The sequence below is a fragment of the Tachyglossus aculeatus genome, chromosome 18 (genome assembly GCF_015852505.1).
Source record: "Tachyglossus aculeatus isolate mTacAcu1 chromosome 18, mTacAcu1.pri, whole genome shotgun sequence".
Lineage (NCBI taxonomy): Eukaryota > Metazoa > Chordata > Mammalia > Monotremata > Tachyglossidae > Tachyglossus > Tachyglossus aculeatus.
In genome coordinates, this window is record NC_052083.1 from 36,285,897 (window position 1) to 36,308,210 (window position 22,314).

Consider the following 22,314-nt stretch of genomic DNA (forward strand, 5'->3'; position numbering starts at 1 on the left):
AAAAGTTGCTACGATGGTTATTATCACGGTCACCTCTCCTCCCTGCGTTTGAGCACCACCAAGGATCCAGGGAGAGAAGCCAATGCTATTGTTAAATACAAAATGCCTAAGAATCCGCTTGAGTGCATCACCAAGCAGCTAGTGGAGAGGCCAGGCATGCAGCATAGTGCTTCATACAAAGTGGGTGCTTAGTAAATGCCACCAGTACAAGCAACCATGACCACCTGGGGAGGACATCCAGTCACTGCCTGAGTCAGTTTGTCTCCTGCTCCAGGGAACCCTTCCATAAGCACTTCTGCTCAAGCCGTCTTCCTGGCTCCTCATGGAGAGTGATCGGGTCTTCCTCCCCTATTGTACCCTCCCAAGAGCTTAGTACAGTGTCCTGAACACAGTAGATGCCCAATAAATACCACTCACTGATTGAGTTAATAGAAGGGAGGATTCTCAAGCTCCTTGGAGGGCAGAGGTCTTAGCACATCACCCTGTTCAGTCCCATGCTTATCCGTCTCGGGGGCTCAGTGAATAATCTAAAATTACAGTGTCAGTAGCAGAAAGGCAACTAATTATAGAATGTATCAAGTGCTTACTATGAGCCAAGCACTCCCCGAGTGCTGAGGCAGGTACTCAGATCATTCAGAGATCCTGACCTTCAAGGCCTTAGAGGAAGGGAGAGGTTTCTTATCCTCATTTTACAGATGAGAAAGGGAGGCTCAGAGACATTAGGGAACTTACCCAAAATCACACAGCAAGACAGTGGCAGAACTGGGGCTAGAATGGGTGTTTCCTGACTCCCGAGGCCATGCTGCATCTTCCACCCTAAGGAGCTCCTGATTTCAGGCACACCAGCAGACGAAGAGCGGGAGGAAAGAGGAAAGTCTCAAGGTAGAAAATGGCTGTCAGAGACTAGACAACTCCATCACATTCTCATTCAGCAGGGGTTATTTGGGATGGTTGACAGACTTTCTCAGAATTGGTAAACCTCAGGGAAAGATACAAAAGATAATAAAGTCTTTGGCTGAAAAAGCCGTGGAAGACAATCTATAGGGTGGGGGTCATCCCGACCATCAAAGTTCTTGGATTTGGGAATGGGGAATGAAGAACCAAGAGACAGAGTATATGCTTGGCTAGAGGAGAGGAGGTGGTGATGGAAGACATTGTGGGGAGGAGGAACTCTTTGTGGTCTCCTGCCTTCCTCTGGAGACTCAGAGCTCTTCAAGAGCCAGAGCTCTTGAAAGGAAAGAGTTCGGTTGGAAGGAAAATTAGAATTACCGGTCATGCGCTTCTAATTTTACCTGCTGTTGAAAGGCCTGAGACACCCGCATAGCTCCTAGGGGATTGTGTGAGTTAAACGGTGATGATTATAACCCCACCTCTCAGTGTCCTAAGTCTACTTTTAAAGTCTGAGACACGCCCCGAGGTGACTTAATCACAAAGATGTTGCTTTTAGAAATCCAAAAGAATCCGGAACAAAATCAAATCAAGGCACTCGCCTTGCTCAATGTTCCCATCTTCCTGATACAGTTTTCAGGGAATTGCTCCTGTCTCTGTGCATTGACCTTTTATTATTCCCATTTCTTAGAAGGTGCCTTTGCTCACAGTCTTGCTGCTCCCTGAAAATGGCACTTGGGCCTCCCCTCAGAGGGCATAAGAGCATGGAGGGGTTTGCTAGCATAAATTCAGCCTGCAGACCTGCTTAATGCCTGTTTTCTGGAGCTGCCTGCCTCCTGGGAGCAGACAGTAGCCAGAGACAGTGGCATGTTACCCGCCAGTTTAGTTTACTAGCAATAGTGATAATAATTGTGGTATTTGTTAAGTGCCTACTCTGTCCTGTAGATACAAGATAGGTCAGACCCAGTCCCTACCTCACATGGGGCTCACAGTCTGAGTAGGGGGGAGACTAGGTATTGAATCCACAGTTTAAAGGTAAGGAAACTGAGGTCCAGAGAAGTAGGAAGTTGCGTAGTAGTGGATTAGAACGCAGGTCCTCTAACTCCTAGGCCCAGGTTCTTTCCACTAGGCTACGCTGCTTCACTCCTTTCCTTTTTACAGGGAAAGCCTTGGATTCGAATGATTTTATTGCTACACAAAGAAATGGAATCGAGGGAAGGTGTTTAAAGGAGTAGGGTTTTTGATTGAAGCTTCCAGGAATCCAGAGGGCAGGGTTGGCACCCTTGTGAAGCATCAGGTCGGTCATATGACCCCATTTGGTGGCTGTTGGGCAGAGCCGGGGCCTGTTGCCTTGAAGAATGGGGTGGGATGCAAGAGATCTTCCTGTCTGTCTCTCCCTCTAGACCAGAAGCTCTCTGTGGGCAGAGATCATGTCTGCTAGCTATATTGCATTGCAGTTTCCCATGTGCTCAGTACAGTGCTCTGCCCACAAGATGTGCTCAATAAATACCATGGATTAATTGTTTTTTGTTGTTTTTGTTTTAAACAGGCTCAGCTGCCGCCGGTGCATCATCGTGGGGAACGGAGGCGTGCTTGCCAATAAGTCACTCGGAGCCAAAATTGATGACTATGACGTGGTGGTCAGGTGAGTCCCTGCAAGCATTCCTGAGGACTTGAGAATCCTCTCATCCACCCTGAGGAGGCCGGGCACCCATGGGAAGAAGACTTCCGGGTTGGCGGGTTCCATTTGCTGGCAGTGGAAATTTCCCTCCTGAAAGGAGTATGAGAGTGCCGGGGGCGGGGTGGGGAAAAGAGAAAGGAAGGGGAGAGGAGAGCAGGAAATGCGGAGAGGCCTGGAGGGAATCTGGGGGGGAATTGAAGGCAAACAAGGAGGCAAATTTGCCCACTAAACAAAGAAATCAACAGGTGGGAAAATTGGCCCCCCAAAAACCCAAAGCTAAAGGAAGTCTACAAAATTGAAGGAACAAATTAAAATCTTGGCAGGTAGCAAGACTCCACTAGCATCGGCAGGTCAGATGTGGGGGCGGAGGAAAGAAAAGCAAGGGGTCGCCATGCTGCCAGGCTGCAAACTCCACTGGAAAGCCAGGGTGGGTAAGCTGGAGGGAGGGCAGAGCCCCAAGGAGAAGGGTGACAGAAGCAGGAAAAGCATGAAAAGTCTTAGCAGACAGGAGGACCACCAAGAAGCCCCTTTGGGGAGTAGGTCCCCATTCTTTGCTCCTGGGCATACTCAAAGGGAACTGGAATATAATCCAATGACCTGATGTGGAAAAGGAAGGCGAGTAGGAAATGTTGAGTAGGAATGGGCTAGAGACTTGCCTGGATACTGGATTTTTGTACTGGGATCTGGCCCGCCCCCGCAGCCTCGCCTTCCAGACCTAATGTGGGTCACAAAGAAGGGCTACTTGCCAGGCCCACATTCCTGATGGCAGTCAGATCCTGGGTGCTGCTGTGCTTAGTCTGCCTAGATTAAGCCTGTGCTCCACTCTGTCTCTTCTTGTGTTTGTCCACTTGAAGAGGGCTGGGTTGTGAACTTATTTTTGGCTGTGGTTTAGGGAGGACTCAGTGTCCGCTGTTTTCTCACCCCCAAACCCTGTCTGTCCAGAACCACTGATTTCTCAAGCCTCCCTGCATCTTTGCCGTGGGGGCCCACAGCTGAGTCAAGTAAATTGTGGGTGTGCATTTCTGGAGTCTGGGGAGGCTGCAAATGTGAGGATGGATAAGGGCACCATCTTGGGAATCAGAAGGATCTGGGTTCTAATCCCGCTCCACTACCGATCTGCTGTGTGACCTTGGGCAGATCAGTTAACTTCTCTGTGCCTCAGTTACCTCATCTGTAAAATGGGGATTATGACTGTGAGCTCCATGTGATTTGCTTGTAGCTTTTCCAGTACTTAGTGCAGTGCCTGGCATATAGTAAGTGCTTAACAAATACCATCATTAACAAATACCACTTGTAGCAGACAGGCTGGATCGAATTGCAGAAAACCAATAGGTGGTGGGGAAGAGGAAGAAAGCAGGCCTCTGGCAAGAACAGTGACTGGAACAGGGTCCTGGGCCGGAGCACTGAGGTGCAGATTGGGGATTCCTGCCAATTCCATAGGAATCAGGACTCATTCCTCTCTCTGGCATCGGGCCACACGTGATGCATCAGAAAATGGGTTGTGTGAGAGGAAGAGAGAGAGAGAGAGAGAGAGAGAGAGTGTGTGTGTGTGTGTCTGTGTGTGTCTGTGTGTGTCTGTGTGTGGTGGGAGGGTGCGGGGAGGAGCAACCCCACATCCTCCACCCTCCCTGACTAACTGGAAGTGAGGCGGTGAATCTTAAGCCCATCGCTAACCTCTCGCCTAGTCCAGCATGCCATGAGCACTGTCCAGTACAGCTGAACCAATCGCACTGATTGCTCATAGTGTAAATAGTCCTTTCCTTATTTGTCAGTGTTTGTCTAGTCGTCAGTGGCGCTTTGACCTTGTACATATTTGTCTTCTTCAATGCGGATGGTTCTCATTTGGAAGCCCATGGGGGGTTGGGACCAGATCTGCTGAAGTGACCTCACCCAGGAGCCAGCAGGTGGGAGTCCACGGGTTATGCCTTACATCCCCCCGCCCACCCCCCGGGCCCGTTACTTAAGTACTACTGACTCACTTAAATAGCCATTTTCTTTCTTTTAGTGTCTGTCTCCTCTGCCAGATGACTGTAAGCTCATTAAGGGCAGGGATCAGATCTCCTAACTCCACTGCACTCTCCCAAGCGCATGGAGCAGAGCTCCACCCATCGCAAAGGCTCAGTAAACATTGCAAGTGTTTGATTTTTAGCACCTCCCAGCAGCATGGCATAGTGGAAAGAGCCTGGGCCTGGAAGTCAGAAGACCTGGGTTCTTATCCCGGTTCTGCCAGATAATAATAATAATAATAATAATAATAATGGCATTTATTAAGCGCTTACTATGTGCAAAGCACTGGTCTAAGCGCTGGGGAGGTTACAAGGTGATCAGGTTGTCCCACAGGAGGCTCACAGTCTTAATCCCCATTTTCCAGATGAGGGAACTGAGGCACAGAGAAGTTGAGTGACTTACCCAAAGCCCCACAGCTGACAATTGGCGGAGCCGGGGTTTGAACCCATGACCTCTGACTCCAAAGCCCGTGCTCCTTCCACTGAGCACGGCTGCTTCTCTGCCAGTTGCCTGCAGTGTGACCTTGGGCAAGCCACTTAAGTTCTCTGTGCCTCAGTTTCCTCAACTGTAAAATGGGAATTAAATACCTGTTCTCCCTCCTTAGACTGTGAGCACCATGTGGGATGGGGGGACTGTGTCCAACCTGATTGATTTGTATCTGCCCCAGCGCTTAGAACAATGTGTGGCACATAGTACTAAACTTGTCTCCGGGCTCTCCACAGGCTGAACTCTGCTCCCATCAAAGGCTTTGAGAAGGATGTGGGGAGCAAGACCACCTTACGCATCACCTACCCAGAGGGGGCCATCCAGAAACCAGAGCAGTATGAGAAGGATTCCCTGTTTGTTCTGGCAGGCTTCAAGTGGCAAGATTTCAAGTGGTTGAAATACATCGTTTACAAGGAGAAAGTGGTAAGACAAGCGAGCGGCCGCTGGGTGAGACGGTGGGGGGTCGCCTTGGGAGAGGGGGCCGGGGAAGCTGAGCCTTTCAAGTGGTGTCATCCAAGCTAACGTACGTGGGTGGGCCCGGGCGAGGTCTTTCCCTCCAGCCCCTGGGAGAAAGCAGAGCCAGGTGGCAGAATCCGGTTCTGGGAATTGGGCTTCCCGCTGTTGTCTCCATGGCCCCTTCGGGTCTCCTTCAGGTTAAGACATGGTCACAGGATGGATCATCTTACAGTGATCCTGGCCCGGCTTCAGCCCCCATCTCTGCCGCCGCCGTGTGTGAGGGTTGTGGGACTTGAGGGAGGTGGGCAGAGGTTTCAGGGGGAGGGCAGGAGCACGAGGGGGCACGAAAGGAGCCGATTTGGACTTGAGCCGTCTTGAGTCATTCCTCTGTAACGTCTGTCACCATCACCATCATCCCAAAGGAACATTCGTTTCAGGCCCCGAGCTTGACGTGAGTGTGGGATAAATTACCCAGAGCCTCCATGGTCTCTTCTCACCAGGAGCTGACTGTCTCGGTTAGGGAGGCAGGATACACAGAGAAGAAGGTGGTGGGGACTTTGGTTCCGTAAAGAAGTGACTGGTGCCCCCTGGCCTCTTTGAACCCAGAGCCAGGAGCCCAGAAACAGGATCTCTGTGCCCGCCGGCCAGGGCTCTGAGCTTCCCCTCGTGGTCTGGGCTCCATGGGAACCAGGAAGTTCCTTCGTGTTCCCCTGTTGGCGTGTGTTGACTCAGTAAGGGGAGGGATCCTTCTGCCCCTGATTGCTTTGCTTTGGGAGCAACCTTGGGAGGGAAGGTGAGCTGGAAACCCTAGGAGTAGCAGGGCTACATTATTATGAGGGAATGACGCAGAAGGAGCACAGTAATGTGGAAAAATCCAGACTAACCCCAGGGGCAACTCTAGGTCAGGGGATGGTTTCCTAGGTCCCTGGGTTCTGTAGATGGAGATGCAGCCCCCCCACCCCCCAGCCCTCCAACTCCTCGCCCCCTGGGGTGATACACTCTCATCTTTACTTTGTAACCTGACAGAGGTCAATTGGAGAGGGGAATGTTTATAGGGTACAAGCTACGGCATAGAAACGAACGGGTTTATTGGATCAATCGTATTTATTGAGCGCTTACTGTGTGCAGAGCACTGTACTAAGCTCTTGGGAAGTACAAGTTGGCAACATATAGAGACGGTCCCTACCCAACAGTGGGCTCACATTGAAATGCGCCTGATGAGCAGGTGCTGGAGGAATGATTTTTCTAGGACTGGGATATGGTGGATATCGTACTTCCTCGAAATGTTCGCCTTAAGTGACAGAGAAGCTTTCTCCAGACACGGGACGGGGGAGCAGGCTGGCTCTCTGAAGGACTCCCCTTGAAGACCCCAGAGTGACTCATCATTCTGGAAAAATGAGCCTGGGCTGCGTTCACCTAGAACGGCAGGGAGCTCGCAAGGCAGAGGAAATGGATGTAGCTGGTACATTCTTGGGATCCAGGCCCCGAGAAGAGTGATCCTGGGTGGGTTAGGGATCTGGCGGGGACAAGAAGTCAGGCTTGGTGGCAGGCACCCGTCTGGCTTGCCCTGACCACCAAGGTGCCCGTTGGCAGCCATATGGCCACATCGGAGAACAGCTGTCCTTTCTGAGCCATCAGCGATCTCTGATTTCAGAGGGTGAAGAGGAAATGACACAGTGCCAAACACCGAGCCTTGTGTGTTGGTGGAGAATTGCACGCAACCAGCCTCTCCTTTAGGGAGATGTCAGGGCTTATTCTGGGCTGCTTCCTTGCACATCTCCCGGCGTGCCTGAACAAATTCCCCTCTCTGCGTACCTTCCTTTCTCTGAACATCTGGTGGGTTGTGGTGAAGAAGCCAGGGCACGTGAGCCATGGCCTCCCCAGTGATTTGGAATCCTGGTTTCTGGACTCCTTAGTTCCCCTCCTTGGGAAGAAAAGCTCCTTCAGTGGGCCGGGATCACAGTGGGACCTCACTGAATCTTGGCCGGAGCTGCGATAGTCTGCCAAGCCATTCCTGGCCCTTAGCCGGGGGAGGTGCTTGGCACAGAGTAAGCACTTAATGCCATCATTATTATTATTGTTGTTGTTGTTATTATTATTATTATTATTATCAATAATAATAATAAGATCTGGGGCTTTTAGGGGAGAGACCATGAAGGTTTTGCTGGATTTGATTTGAGGGAAGGGTTGGAGAGGCATTCTGCTGAGCTTCGAACCATCTGTCCCCATTTTAAGCAACCTCCTACCATTGGTATTCCATCGTTGGCCCCCATGTGCCTGGGTTCATCCTTTCCTAGAGGGTCACTTAACCCCAGCATCTAGGAGCTTGTTGCCCGCCCGGCCCTGTCAGAAATGTACCAAAGGGCCCAAGAGCAGCCAGGGAACTCATCCTCCAAGTTTGGAGAACCCAGGAGTCTTGGGAAGAAGCAGCCTCCAACCTAGGGCTGAAGAACTGTTTTCCCTCTCACTCAAGAGGAAGCACCTTGTTTAGGGAAAGGGGAATGAGTCACCGCTCCCAGCATGAGTGACATAAGGGCTAGGGGGGAGAACGCTAAGAAGAAATTGGGAGACCTCCAGGACTGAGGTGTTCACAGTCCCCCAGGGCTCGCATTCTTTGCAGCGGGAACCAGTGGGACCAGTTTCTTTCTCGTCTCCCATGTCACTCCCCGCTGATGCGCTGCCTCTGGCTCTTGGTTATCCTCAGCTTTCCAAGGATGCCCCTGGGGCAGAGCGAGAGTCCCTCCCCAAGGCCAGAACCATACTCCTTGGGTCCTGCACGGAGCTGGGGAAGAAGTGCCTGAGAGGAAGGGGGGATGGTTCCTTGGAGGGGCGTTCCGTGGCGAACCCCACTCCACCAAGGGGGTGGGGGTGGGGGGGGCGGGCAGATATGCAGTACAACAGAGAACAATAACTGGGGCAAGTCATTGTCTCCTTTGGTGCCTCAGCCCCTTACGGTCACCACTGCCTCTGCTCTTGTAAACAGAGGAGATAGGCTCCTGGAGAAGCCATGGGTCAGTGGTCCCAGCTGGGGTGGGCTTTTTTCTGGGATAAATGCCCACATTGGTCCTGAATCTTTGTTGAGCAAATCCACCATTACGTGCCAGTCTGTTGTGGAGCCAGTTACCACTAGCCCTTCCCAGGATCCCTCCCAGGGCCTGCCCTGGGAGCACAATGTCAGCCCTAAACTCTGCCCGCCCTCTGCCCCGTACCACCCCAACCCCTGGCTCCCGGCAATCCTGGGGAGTCCCATGGCACCCCTTGGAGGCCAGGCCGGCTGGTGGCAAAGAGCAGGAGCAGTACAGAGCTCCCTATGAGGGAACCCTTGTGAGCTCATGCTTACGCACCTGAGTCCACAAGGGCTGAAGCAAACAGCTTCTGGCTGACCTGGGGAAGTCACAGCAGAAAAGATCTGCCAGAGGTACTTGATTTTAAGGAATATGAGAAGTGGGGGTGTGCTTAAAAAGCTGTCGGTGAGGGGAAGACCTCTGATTTGATTCTGATTGTCCCAAAGACCTGCGTGGCAATGTCAATCAATCAATTAATCATATTTATTGAGCACTTCATTGGTGGAGAGAGCACTGTACTAAGTGCTTGGGAGAGTACAATATAGCAGTATAATAGAGTTGGTAGGCACATTCCCTCCCCCACAATGAGCTTACAGTCTAGAGGAGGAGAAAGACATTAATATAAATAAAGAAGTTTTGGATACGTACTTAAGAGCTGAGGGGTTTGAGGGAGAGATGAAAAAAGGGAGCAAATCAAAAGACAGGGCTGATGCAGAAGGGAGTGGGAGAAGAGGAAATGAGAGCTTAGTCAGGGAAGGCTTTGAAGGTGGGGAGAGTAATCACCTGTCAGATATGAAGAGGAAGGGCGTTCCAGGCCAGAGGCAGGATGAGGGTGAGAGGTCAGCAGTGAGATAGATGAGATTGAGGTACAGTGAGAAGGTTAGCATTACAAGAGCAAGGCCGGTTGTAGTGGGGGGAGCAGCAGGGTAAGGTAGGAAGGAGCAAGTGATTGAGTGCTTTAAAGCTGATGGCAAGGAGCTTCTGTTTGATGTGGAGGTGGATGGGCAACCACTGGATTTTCGTGAGGAGTGGGGAAACATGGACTGGACGTTTCTGTAGAAAAATGATCCAGGCAAGTGAAGTATGGACTGAACTGGAGAAAGACGGGAGGCAGCAAAGGACAGTCTCTCCCCGGATGCCACATTGGGTGGAGTGGCAATCATACCGACGTATCTTTTCTTCCATACTCACAGGCTTGGACACTAGCCATGTCCCAAGCCTTATCCCTGTGCATTCCTCGAACAAGAGGAGACCAGTCTGGAGGCTTGCTAGAAGGATACACCTCGCTCTCAGAGAGCACCAGCAGCGAGGACCAAGGGGCACTGGCGGACCGGAGCTGAAACTTCCTTCTATCCATCTCACTCCTCCGAATGCCTTCCCCTCTGAGAGAAAGGAGCAAGATGGCATTTCGGACCTCTCCCATCCCTTGCTCGAGTCACTTGCCCCTTTCCCTTGGCTGGAGAACAGCAGCAGCTCCTCCCAGATGAAAAATGCCAAGAATGTGACTCTTGGGTGCGTGCAGCAAATATTCTACCCAGAATTCCTCGATTCCAGTTGGAATGAAATTCCGTGCTCTCTGGGCCAGGGCCGGGCCTCCCAGTTTTCAGGATCCCTCTCTCAGGGCCATGTCCAGTGCTTCCAGCTGTCTGGAGTAACAGAGAATCAGGCGAAGTCAGAGGAGCAGTGCCCCTTAGCCTGTGCTTCCTGGGCTACGAGGGGAAGGAATAAAATTGTATATGCTTGTGTGTGTGTGTGCGTGCACATGCACACCTTTGTGTATAGCAGGTGGTGGGGTGAGGTGGGGTGGGTTCTCCCGTCCAACCCCAGGTGAGAGTTCAACTTTCCACGCCACGAGATTCCTGAGCAAACTTTTGTGCATGGTTGGATGGGGGAAGGAGAGTGAGGCAGAAAAGGTCCCAATCCCACTCACTGTCTGTGCCCTTGGAGCACTGTTCCTCCCCCATTCTGGGTCCTCACAGTGATCAGGCAATTATGCATGCTTATTGTATTGTACTCCTCCAAGCGCTTAGTACAGTGCTCTGCACACAGTAAGCGCTCAATAAATACAATTGAATGATTGAGTGATGGTGGCAAAGGCCAGGCTGGACTTTGGCACTGTGGCCCCTTCCAAGGCAGCCGGGCTATTAAACCTTGGCTGGCGCGAGATTGCTAATTCCCAAGAAAACTAGCCCCCTGCCCCTGATCTCACATCTCTGGATGGAGGCAGCTGTTTAGACTGGGGAGACGAGCCCTTGGCCACCAGGCAAACAAACAGTATTCATTCATTCATTCAATCGCATTTCTTGAGCGCTCACTGTGTGCAGAGCACTGTACTAAGTGCTTGGGAAGTACAAGTTGGCAACATATAGAGACGGTCCTTACCCAACAGCGGGCTTACAGTCTAGAAGGGGGAGACAGACAACAAAGCAAAACATATTAACAAAATAAATAGAATAGTAAATATGTACAGGTAGAATAAATAGAGTAATAAATCTGTACAAACATATATACAGGTGCTGTAGAGAGGGGAAGGAGGTAGGGCGGGGGGGATGGGGAGGGGAAGAGGAAACTACTGCCAACTGCAGTAGTTGGCAGTGACTGAACACAGTCAGGAGGAAACTGATGCGGTAATCAAGGCAGGGTATGTTAAGTGCTTGGATCAAAGTGATAGCAGTTTTGATGGAGAGGAAATGGCAGATTCTAGGGATGTTACAAAGGAAGAATGGACAGGATTTGGTAGAAACCCAAATATGCAGGTTGAGTGAGAGCTGAGTCGAGGATAATGCCACGCTTATAGGCTTGTGAGATAGGTGTTGATGTTGTCTTCAGTAATAGGAAAGAGTCGGGGAGGACTGGGTGGGAGTTCTGTTATGGACATGTTAAGTTTGAGGTTGTGGGACAACCAGCAGGAGATGTCCTGAAGGGAGGACAAAATGCAAGGCCGCAGAGCAGGAGAGAGAGGTTAGGGGGTGGAAAGTCAGATTTCAAAATCATCCGTGTTTCATTTCTCACACTCCTCGTTTGCGGGGAGTAAAGTTTAGCGATAGAACCCCTATCCAGCTCAGGCTGGAGAAGGCAGTGGGGGGAAGCTTCATGTGGGGGCTGGCTGCCCCTTGGGTCCTGAGGGTGGCATTTTCCTGTTCTTTGCACTGCCTGCTGTGGAAGTGGAAGAAGAAGAAGCCCAAGAAGCCAGATGGAGCACAGCAATCTTAATGCCAGGGCTCAGCAAGGCGTTCAGAACCTCTAGTGAGCAAACAGTGGAGAAGGCAGCTTGGCTTAGTGGATAGAGAGAGGACCTGGCTTCTTATCCCGGCACCACCACTTGTCTGCTGTGTGACCTTGAGCAAGTCATTTAACTTCTCTGTGCCACAGCTGCCTCATCTGTAAAATGGGGATTAAGACTGTGAGCTCCATATCAGACAGGGACTGTGTCCAATCTGAATATCTTGTATCTACCCCAGTACTTAGTACAGGGTCTGGCACATAGTAAGCACTTAGCAAAAACCATAAAAAGAACACAACAGACCCAAATCCAAGCTGGCCCCTGCAAGTCTTTGGTTAAGGGTTGGAGGCTGGGAGGCAGGAGTGAATCTCTCCACCTCCCCCTTAGGTAGCATCTTCGCCTACATCTGTATGGCTGCTTAAGCCTCTCTTCCAATTGGACCAGTAACGCTCTGGAGCTTTTCCTCGCGGTTCCTCGCCCTGCTCCGTTTGCTAGCTTCCTGCACCTCCAGTCAACTCCGCTCTCCTTTTCTGTTTTCACCACCTTGCTGTCTAAAGCCACTCTAATCCCCAAGCTCCACTGAAGCTGCCAGACCACCAAGACTTCTACTACACCCCGTGGGCAAGGTGGATCTGACCCTGCCTGATTTATTTGGGAGGCAAATGCCGCAAAAAGACACTTTGGGCCCTAAAGAGGACGTAGAGCATCCAGAGGGCTCTCCCAGACATTTGTGAAGACTCCCGGCTGTTGAAGGAGATTCAGCACCCGCTCTGGAATCTCTTCAAAAGGAGTCATGGTCTCCTCTTTGCAAGGAGAGAAGCACTTGGAAAAAAAAAATTATTCAGTCTTTTTGAAGTGTAAGTGCCATTGCCTCAACTTGTCTTCTAATTCTCCTTCTAGTTCCTTGTTCCTTGCCCTCGGGGAGATGGAAAGTGTGTTGATTTGAATGTTTACTCTTTCCTACTTCTTATGAGAGAGAAAGATAGGTAGATAGATAGGTGAGAGAGAGATGAGAGATAGAAAGATAGGTAGTTAGATGATAGAGATGAGAGAGATAGAGAGGAAATGGCCATTCCCTCACTTCTCCCAATCCCACTTTCCTCTACAGCCCGCTCCCTCCCCACCCCACCCTACCCCATCACACCCCACTGTTCCCAGTTCCTTCCACCCAAAAAGGGAGACTCACCCTCACTGACACCCTGGATTCTCAGCTGGGACACTCCCATCCAGGCCATCCTGGAAGACCTAAGGAAAAAAAGCCTGGTCGAATGTAATTACTGACGAAATGCAAGATGTTGCTCTTCAGGTTGGGAGTGTCCTTATCTTCAGCTTGATCCTCTGCCTTTTAACACCTTGCCAGGAGACAATGTATAGTCACGCCAGGCTCACCACCTGAGAGGGAGCCAGGCTGCTGGGTTAAGGCTTCGGGGCCTTGACTTCTGGGTTTTGCCTGCTCTCCTGGCCTCTGACTGCCTCGGGGCCGAGGTTTATAGGAACTGAGCACAGAAACCCCTTGCCCAAAGACAAGAGGCAGAGAGATGACTCCCATTCCCGCTCAGGGTTATCGTTACTATTACCGTTGTTATTACGATGGCTATTTGTGGGCAGGGCCAACTGCTTAGCACTGTACTAGGCCCTTGGGAGAGGTATGGGAGGTGTTATTCAAACCCAGCCCTGGACCGTCCCCACTTGGAGCTTGCTTGCTAAAAGTGGTTGTCCGACCACAGACACATGGGAAAGAAATGAGGAGGTCTGGCCCTATCCCACCCCTACAGCTTCAGGAGCACCCTCAATTCGTGGGAAGCAGAGATAGGAAACCAAAGCGAAGTCACCTGTGGAAGGGCCCTCCGGCCAGGGAGATTCGGCAAGGGCCCAGAGCCCCTGAAGCCACCGGGCAGAGGCACTGTTTCCTTTGGTGACCTTTGCCTTCCATTCGCATCAATTATCCCAATAATTGTAGAACAAGTTGAGTCAGCAGGTACCTGCGTGTCTGCTTGACAGGAAATGAACAATTGGGGGAGAGAAGCAATCACCTGAATCGCCCTAGCTCCCAGTGTGTGTGTCTAGACTTGACTTGCTTCTCACTAGGTTATCTCCACAGGGCACTTTCCCCCAGGGGCGCTCCAAAACTAGGGGATGGACATAGATCAAACCCCCCTCCTGAGGCTCCACGTGGCCTTCCAGCCCAATCAATCAGTCAATCGTATTTATTGAGCGCTTACTGTGTGCAGAGCACTGTACTAAGCACTTGGGAAATACAAGTTGGCAACATATAGAGACAGTCCCTACCCAAGTGCCCACACAAGCTTCCCCCTGGCTGGGTTCCAGGTTCTCCCTGTATGTGCCAGAGAAACCTGGAATTTGCCTTGCTACATCAGGTCCTTCATAATAAGGTGTATATATACACCTTATTCATATATATATATATATATATATATATATACATATATATTCATATATATTCATATTCATATTCATTTAATCATATTTATTGAGTGATTACCGTATGCAGAGCACTGTACTAAGCGCTTGGGAGAGTACAATGAAACAAGAAACAGACACATTCCCTGCCCAAAACAACCTTACAGTCTATAAGGGGAAACAAACATTAACATAAATAAATAAATTACAGATATTGGGTGGGGAGATGAATAAAGGGAGAAAGAGTGATGCAGAAAAGAGTGGGAGAAGGGCAAAGGGGAAGCTTAGTCAGGGAAGGCCTCCTGGAGGAGCTGTGCCTTCAGAAATAATAATGATGGCATTTATTAAGCGCTTACTATGTGCAAAGCACTGTTCTAAGCACTGGCACTGTTCTAAACGCTAAGGCTTTGAAGGGGGAGAGAGTAACTGTCTGTCAGATTTGAGGCCGGAGGACATTCCAGGCGAGAGGCAGGACGTGGGCCAGGGGTCGGCAACGAGAAAGGCGAGATCTAGGCACAGTGAGAAGGTTAGCAGTAGAGGAGCGAAGTGTGCGGGCTGGGTTGTAGGAGAGTAGTAAGGTGAGGTAGGAGGGGGAAGGGTGGAGTCCTTAAAGCCAATGATAAGGAGTTTTTGTTTGATGCCGGGTGGATGGGCAACTATTGGAGTTTTTTGAGGAGTGGGGAAACATCCTGAACGTTTTTGTAGAAAAATGATCCGATCAGCAGCGAAGTATGGACTGGAGTGGGGAGAGGTAAGAGGCTGAGAGGTCAACAAGGAGGCTGATGCAGTAATCCAGGCAGGATAGGATGAGCGATTGTATTAACATGGTAGCAGTTTGGATGGAGAGGAAAGGGCGTATTTTAGTGATGTTGTGAAGGTGGGACTAACAGGATTTAGTGATGAATTGAATATGTCGGTTGAATAAGAAAGAGGAGTCAAGGATAATGCCAGGGTTTTGAGTTTGAGAGACAGGAAGGTTGGTGGTGCCATCTCCGGTGATTGGGGGGGCGGGGGGAGAGAGAGAGAGAGAGCGCATGTGAGAGAGAGAGAGCTCGCGCGCGCATGTGAGAGAGAGTTTCACTGTCTTATCCGCCAGTGATTCAGTTGTCATGGGGAATGTTCCCAGCAGTGGGGTTTTCCCTGACAGTCCAGCTCTAGGCAATCCCTGTCCCTACAGGCCACTTGATTCAATGGGGAGTTCCCATGATCAGCTGGAGGATGGGCTGCCCTCCGAAAAGGGCTTTCTCTGAGAGCAGCGATGCTCTTGATGGAGTTTCTGGGTCCGGCTAAAGCCCTGACCGCGGTTGCTTGTCTCTCGCCAAAGTCCAGCTTTCCCTGGGACTTGGTGCTTGAGCTTGGCCAGGGCTACCCGGTGCCTCGATCGGTCTCCTCGTGAGTTTTCTGGGGGGAAGCAGTTCTCATACCCCTGCAAGGGGATCACCAGGATAGAAGGGCAAAGTGCAGTCTGGACCACAAGCTGTGGAAAGCCATCGCTTAGCACGTCGCCTTCAGAGTTTAATGTTTTCCCTGGAGTTCTTGCCCTCTTCCTCCCCAGCCCCACCCCAGACCCCGCTTCTAGCAGAAAGGAGAGACTCCTTGTCCTGACAGACAGAAAACTGAATGCACTTGCATCACACAAAGACCAAAGGGTCAATATTTATCCAAGATGGATGGTTGCTAATGGGATCCAGGCTTCAGTCATCTTGAGCAGTATCACGCTGACAGATGTAAATTCAGAAAGGAACCGAGATTGGGCGATTTATGCCTGAAAGCCGTGTATTCCTTGGCGAGCCACGCGGATTACTCACAGAGTTCAGACCGTCTGAGCATCTGGCAAGAGCCTGAGAGCCCCAGGACGGGGGTTTGATCTATGTCCGCCACCGCCCACTGGAGGAAATGCTGACTGAGGTGGCCGTCTGCCCTGCCTTTCGTTGCATCTATCTATCTTCCTTACTGCCTGGCTTGGCAATGGTCCCGAGGAGCCGCCACGCTCTCTCGGCCTCCGAGTTGGCACCCACTGCCCAGGGCGGGTGGAGGGAGGCAGCCAAGCAGGGTGGGAAGTGGTTCTCCTCGCTCGATGTCGGGGTGGGAGGGAAATCCTGGCACACCTGTACTCCAAGACAGACCATCTCCCAGGACCACTGCCCTCCCAGAGCCAGGCCCATTGACTCCCACCGTCTTTGGGCCCCAGAAAGCAGAGCGGAGCGGCCTCCTGGGGCCCTGCTGCCCTCAGCAGCAGCAGAAAGTGGAGGGAGGAGGACCAGAAGGGAAACCCAGCAGGCAGCGTGCCCGCAGAAATTTCCAATTTTCCTTGCCACGGGCACTGTTGAGGGCACGTGCCAGCGGCATGCTGGCATCCCACGCTTTCACCTCCGCTAGATTCCAAGAATCCTCATTTAACACCGTTATTTTCCGAGGAGAAGTTTGCAAACACCTTGAGCTCATGAGAAGCTTTGCCAAGAAGAGGCCTGCCTGAGGCAGGGAGAGGAAGAGCAGGAGCGGGTGCGTGGGGGCTGGGGGCCTGCTGATCTTGTACTTCCCAAGCGCTTAGTACAGTGCTCTGCACACAGTAAGTGCTCAATAAATACGATTGATGATGATGATGATGATCTCTGGGAGAGGCTCGGGTGCCCACAGCCCCGGAAGAGGGCCGGGCCCCTTCCAATGTGTCGGGCAGGACAGTTGGCACTCTGACCTTTGGCAGCTGCCGAGGGCTTGTTTGCAGCTCGTTGGGGTCCCGGGCCCCCTCAAGAAGGGATGCCGGGTGGGTGGACCGTGGGGCCGCAGCAGGCTGGTCTAGCTGGCTCCAGACCCCACCAGATGGGATGGGGGCTGGCAGCTTGGGACATTTTGGAGCAGCAGCAGACCTTCAGGTCTTCCTTGCAGAAGCCTGTCTGTCCGTCAGCTCGCTGAGCTGCCTCAAATCTCGGCGCCTCTGCCCAAGCTTTGTCCAGCGGGGCTGCCTAATCCACCTCAGCACCGCAAATCCCCTCAGCCGGGCATTTCCTTGTCATGCCCTCACATTGACTGTGGCACGTCCCGGGAGGGAAATTCCCAAGACCAGGCAGGGAGCCGTTTGCTTTCTGAGACAAAGGTCCCAGCCCCTCCCAGCAGCCCCAAGCGGTTCCATACTGTCACCGAGATGGTGGCTAAGGGTGGGACCCTGGCCAGGTCCTCGCCGTGGCCCCACTTAACCTGGGAAAGACCCAGAGTCACTTGGCCACCCAAGGAGCTCAGGGGCAGTGATTACTGGCAATGTTGGCCCACCTTTTTGAGCACTCCTGGGGGACAGAGCGGGAAAACCAAGTCGGCCAACCTGCCCCAATGCTTGGGGCCACAGAACAATACGAGTAGATTCTGTGCAGATGGGAAAAATTCCCTCATTACTCCACCCCCAGGGAGTTGGGGCCAAAATCAAACGTCTAAATTGCAAACATCATTATTAGGGAATTTCTTCAGTGCTTTCTTAGCACCCTATGTGCTAAGCACTGAGATGGGAAGAAGGTAGTTGGATCAGACAGACCCTGTCCCACCTGGGGCTCACAGTCTCCAGGAGGAGACAGTGGGTATCTTGGCCCCATTTTACAAAGAGGGAATTGAGGCCCAGAGAAGTGCAGTGACTTGCCCAAGGCCACACAGCAGACCGGTGGCGGAACTGGGATTAGAATCCGGTTCTCCCAATCCCATGTGCTTTCCTGACTCCCAGTCCTGTGCCCTTTCCACAAGCTCTTTCCGCTGCCTCTTTGTGCCTCCCTGGGGTGTCTGTTTCGTTGTTTTGTTTTTGTGGTATTTATTAAACACTTGCTTTGTGCCAGGCGCTGTAGTAAGCACCGGGTAGATACAAGGTAATCGGGGAGGACATAGTCCCTGGCCCACGTGGGGCTCAGAGCCTTAATCCCCATTTTACAGATGAGCTAACCAAGGCACAGAGAGTTTAAGTGACTTTGCCCAAGTCACACAGGAGACGAGTGAAGGAACTGGGATTAGAACCCAGGTCCTTCTGATGCCCAGGCCCGTGTTCTAGCCACTAGGCTTTGCTGCTTTTCGTGCTGTATCCCTCTGAGGGCCTGGAGACTGCTTGTCCGCTTGGAGAGGTTTGGTTCTAGCTTCCGGTGACTCCAGGCCATGCCTAGAGCTCTGCTGGAGTAAGATTGTCCTGGACCATTTCCTTTTCCCAGTTTCAGAGTTTTCCTTCCCTCTTTTTTCAAGCACGCGTGGGCGTCTGTTTAGGGGTGTGTGTGTCCTTAAAGAATCCGAAAACGAACTCGTCGACTTACGGTAACTCAGTGGGTAATTGTGTTGAATGGCAGCCGGGACCCTGGGAAAGCAGAGCTTCCAACAGGACTCGTAAGCGCCGCCTTTGGGAGCGAGCCACCCGTCAGCTGGCGAGCGGCAAGGGCCGGGGAGCCGGTGGAGCCCTCTCCACGGCGGGGGCATTTCCCAGTTTCTGCGGCCTGAAATCTGTGTCCTGAGGTTGCCTCAGTTTGTGTTTCATTCTCGCTTTGGGGAGGCCAGGCTGCTCTCTCTCTAAGCCAGATTACGGAAATTCCTCTTGGTGTGGACCACGAAATAGTTGGGGGGCTGGGAATGGGAGGCAGAAGTTAGAGTGGAGCCCCTTGTCAACAAGTCTCTCGGGCCAGTGCGTCCCCAAGCCAGGAGCCTGTGCTGTGGCCGGGCCAGGCCCGCCCCCCTCAACCCTTCACTCCCTTCACTCAGGTGGCGTTTGGATTAGATCGGGTGCCAGGGTTGCTTTCGGCTGCTGGCATCCTGTTAAGCCTGGCCTCGGATGCCAGGGTCCAGCTGCCGTCGAGGCAGACACGACTCATGTCACGTGAACGGGGGGCAGCTCACATTTTGGGATCGATCCCCAGACTCGCTCCGGTGGCCATGGTCTGGGTCTCCCCTCCCGGGCCGTGGGGTGGGCGGGCTCACGGGAGTCCGGCCTGGAAACTGCAAGGCCAGTGGCCCCCTCAGCGCTGCCTGCCTGCCACTCCAGCCGGCTGTTGCTCAGTCCCCATTTGGCGTGCAGCGCGGGAGCTTGGCAAACGGCTGACCGGCAGGTCGGCCGGTCCCACCCCCTGCTGCTCCGCTTTCAGCAGAAACCCTCGTGAGCCATCTCAGATTAAACAAACCCTGAAACTCAGGAGTTTTGTTTATTTTTTTCTTCTGCTGGTATACAGTGTGTCCCTGTGGCCACAAGGGCCCCCCCTCATTTCCCAATAGCAGCCACAGGAATGCAGGAGCAACTAAGGGTGTAAAAGACACGCGCTCTTGCCTGGCACACTGCAGCGGGCACCAGGCTGACTCCAGACACCCACGGGCGCCGGGCAGCTCCCAGCCTGGGTCCCTGGGGCTAATGAGCCTGGAAGGCCAGGAAGGAGAGCTTCCCGGAGAGGGAGCACAAATTCCGGCCGCCTCCATATCTCTGCCACCGAGCTTTGCGCCCATTTGCTGAGCTTTGTGTTTCAACCCTGGTGGAGCTAATCTCCTTGAGCTCCCCAGGCTCCAGCCTCTGGTTGGGGCTGGTGTTCATTCGTTCATTCATTCAGTCGTATTTATTGAGCGCTTACTGTGTGCAGAGCACTGTACTAAGCGCTTGGGACGTACAAGTTGGCAACATATAGAGACGGTCCCTACCCAACAGTGGGCTCACAGTCTAGAAGGGGGAGACAGAGAACAAAACAAAACATATTAACAAAATAAAATAAATAGAATAAATATGTACAAATAAAAGAGTAATAAATACGCACAAACATATATACATATATACAGGTGCTGTGGGGAGGGGAAGGAGGTAAGGCGGGGGGATAATAATAATAATAATAATGATGGCATTTATTAAGCGCTTACTATGTGCAAAGCACTGTTCTAAGCGCTGGGGAGGTTACAGGGTGATCAGGTTGTCCCACGGGGGGCAACAGATGAGGTTGTCTTTGACCTGGCAGTATCTTACCCCAACCCTATACCCTGTCTCCTCCGGACTTTGTTCGCCCCGCTTGGAATCTTGCAGCTTCCCTTCCCTCCCCTCCCCATCTTCTAGACTGTGAGTCCATTGTTGGGTAGGGACTGTCTCTGTATGGTGCCTACTTGTACCTCCCAAGCGCTTAGTAGAGTGCTCTGCACTCAGTAAGCGCTCAATCAGTAAGATCGAATGAGTCCCTTTTCCCTTCCTCGTGCCCCATCTTGGCAAGGGTAGCCACCAGCCAGCCTCCCATCCTTCCGCTACAGCCGGGCTCGCCTGGTGGGCACCTCGCCTCCCCCCCGGCCGTCGGGTGGGGAGCTGGGCTGGTTTCGGCCGCAGGGCTCATTTGGTGACCTTTCCTCTTCTCCCACTCCCTTCTGCACCACTCTGACTTGCTCCCTTTGTCCAGCCCCACAGCACTTACGTACGGATCTGTAATATATTGATTTATTTATAGTCATGTCTGTCTCGACCCTTCTAGACTGTAAGTTCATTGTGGGCAGGGAACGTGTCTGTTCATTGTTATATAAGCAGGCGCTTCCCAAGCGCTCAGTAAAGTGCTCTGCACACTGTAAGCACTCAATAAATATGATTGAATGAATGAATGGGAACTCCAGGGGCAGGACCTGTGCCCAGATAGGGCATTTATGTTGCCAATTTGTACTTCCCAAGCGCTTAGTACAGTGCTCTGCACACAGTAAGCGCTCAATAAATATGATTGATGATGATGATTATACACAGCACCTGTATATATGTATATGTTTGTACATATTTACTACTCTATTTATTTTACTTGTACAAATCTATTCTATTTATTTTATTTTGTTAGTATGTTTGGTTTTGTTCTCTGTCTCCCCCTTTTAGACTGTGAGCCCAATGTTGGGTAGGGACTATCTCTATATGTTGCCAATTTGTACTTCCCAAGCGCTTAGTACAGTGCTCTGCACATAGTAAGCGCTCAATAAATACGATTGATGATGATGATTTATCTCCTCGTCTTCCTCCTCCTCCTCTTGCCAAACGGGGCTCTCTCTCTGTCCAGCCAAGGGGGCTGCCTTCCCTGCTCCATCGAGTGCCTGATGCCGTGCTCAGCACAGGCCAGAGCCTGTTTGCTGGCCCGATTGTCATTTCCAGGCTCAGGTGGGACCTCCCCAGGGCTGGAAGCCGGCCTGAGGTGCGATGTCTCTATATGTTGCCAACTTGTACTTCCCAAGCGCTTAGTACAGTGCTCTGCACACCGTAAGCGCTCAATAAATACGATTGATGATGATGGAGCCCCCACCCTCTAGACTTCAAAAAGTTACCTGGGAATTTAGGCTCAGCACGGGTGGTGGGCCAGAAACCTCCCAGGACTCAACTCCTTGAGGCAGGTTAGGGCTGGGCTGTCAGGGAGTGGCAGGACTTAGTGGTCTGTTTTGTTCTCTGTCTCCCCCTTTTAGACTGTGAGCCCACTGTTGGGTAGGGACTGTCTCTATATGTTGCCAACTTGTACTTCCCAAGCGCTTAGTACAGTGCTCTAAACACAGTAAGTGCTCAATAAATACGATTGATGATACCTCGTTCTCGCCTGTCCCGCCATCGACCCCCGGCCACGTCATCCCCCGGGTCTGGAATGCCCTCCCTCTGCCCATCCGCCAAGCTAGCTCTCTTCCTCCCTTCAAGGCCCTACTGAGAGCTCACCTCCTCCAGGAGGCCTTCCCAGACTGAGCACCATCCTTCCTCTCCCCCTCATACCCCTCTCCACCCCTCCATCTTACCTCCTTCCCTTCCCCACAGCACCTGTATATATGTATATATGTTTGTACATATTTGTTACTCTATTCATTCATTTATTTATTTATTTATTTATTTTGCTTGTACATATCTATTCTATTTATTTTATTTTGTTAGTATGTTTGGTTTTGTTCTCTGTCTCCCCCTTCTAGACTGTGAGCCCACTGTTGGGTAGGGACTGTTTCTGTATGTTGCCAACTTGTACTTCCCAAGCGCTTAGTACAGTGCTCTGCACACAGTAAGCGCTCAATAAATACGATTGATGATGATTTATTTTTCTTACTTGTACATATCTATTCTATTTATTTTATTTTGTTAGTATGTTTGGTTTTGTTCTCTGTCTCCCCCTTCT

At 51.7% G+C, this 22,314-nt stretch overlaps 1 protein-coding gene across 5 annotated transcripts in view; it reads left to right on the forward strand.

The window, feature by feature from the left end:
• The window catches only part of ST3GAL3 (ST3 beta-galactoside alpha-2,3-sialyltransferase 3), a 237,255-nt gene that overhangs the window by 199,008 nt on the left and 15,933 nt on the right, over window positions 1-22,314 (forward strand). For all 5 annotated transcript variants that reach the window (XM_038760591.1, XM_038760590.1, XM_038760589.1 and 2 more), the window contains 2 exons: window positions 2,438-2,533; window positions 5,299-5,485. In XM_038760591.1, coding sequence (XP_038616519.1) covers window positions 2,438-2,533; window positions 5,299-5,485 — 283 coding nt within the window. The remainder of the gene's footprint in view (window positions 1-2,437; window positions 2,534-5,298; window positions 5,486-22,314) is intronic.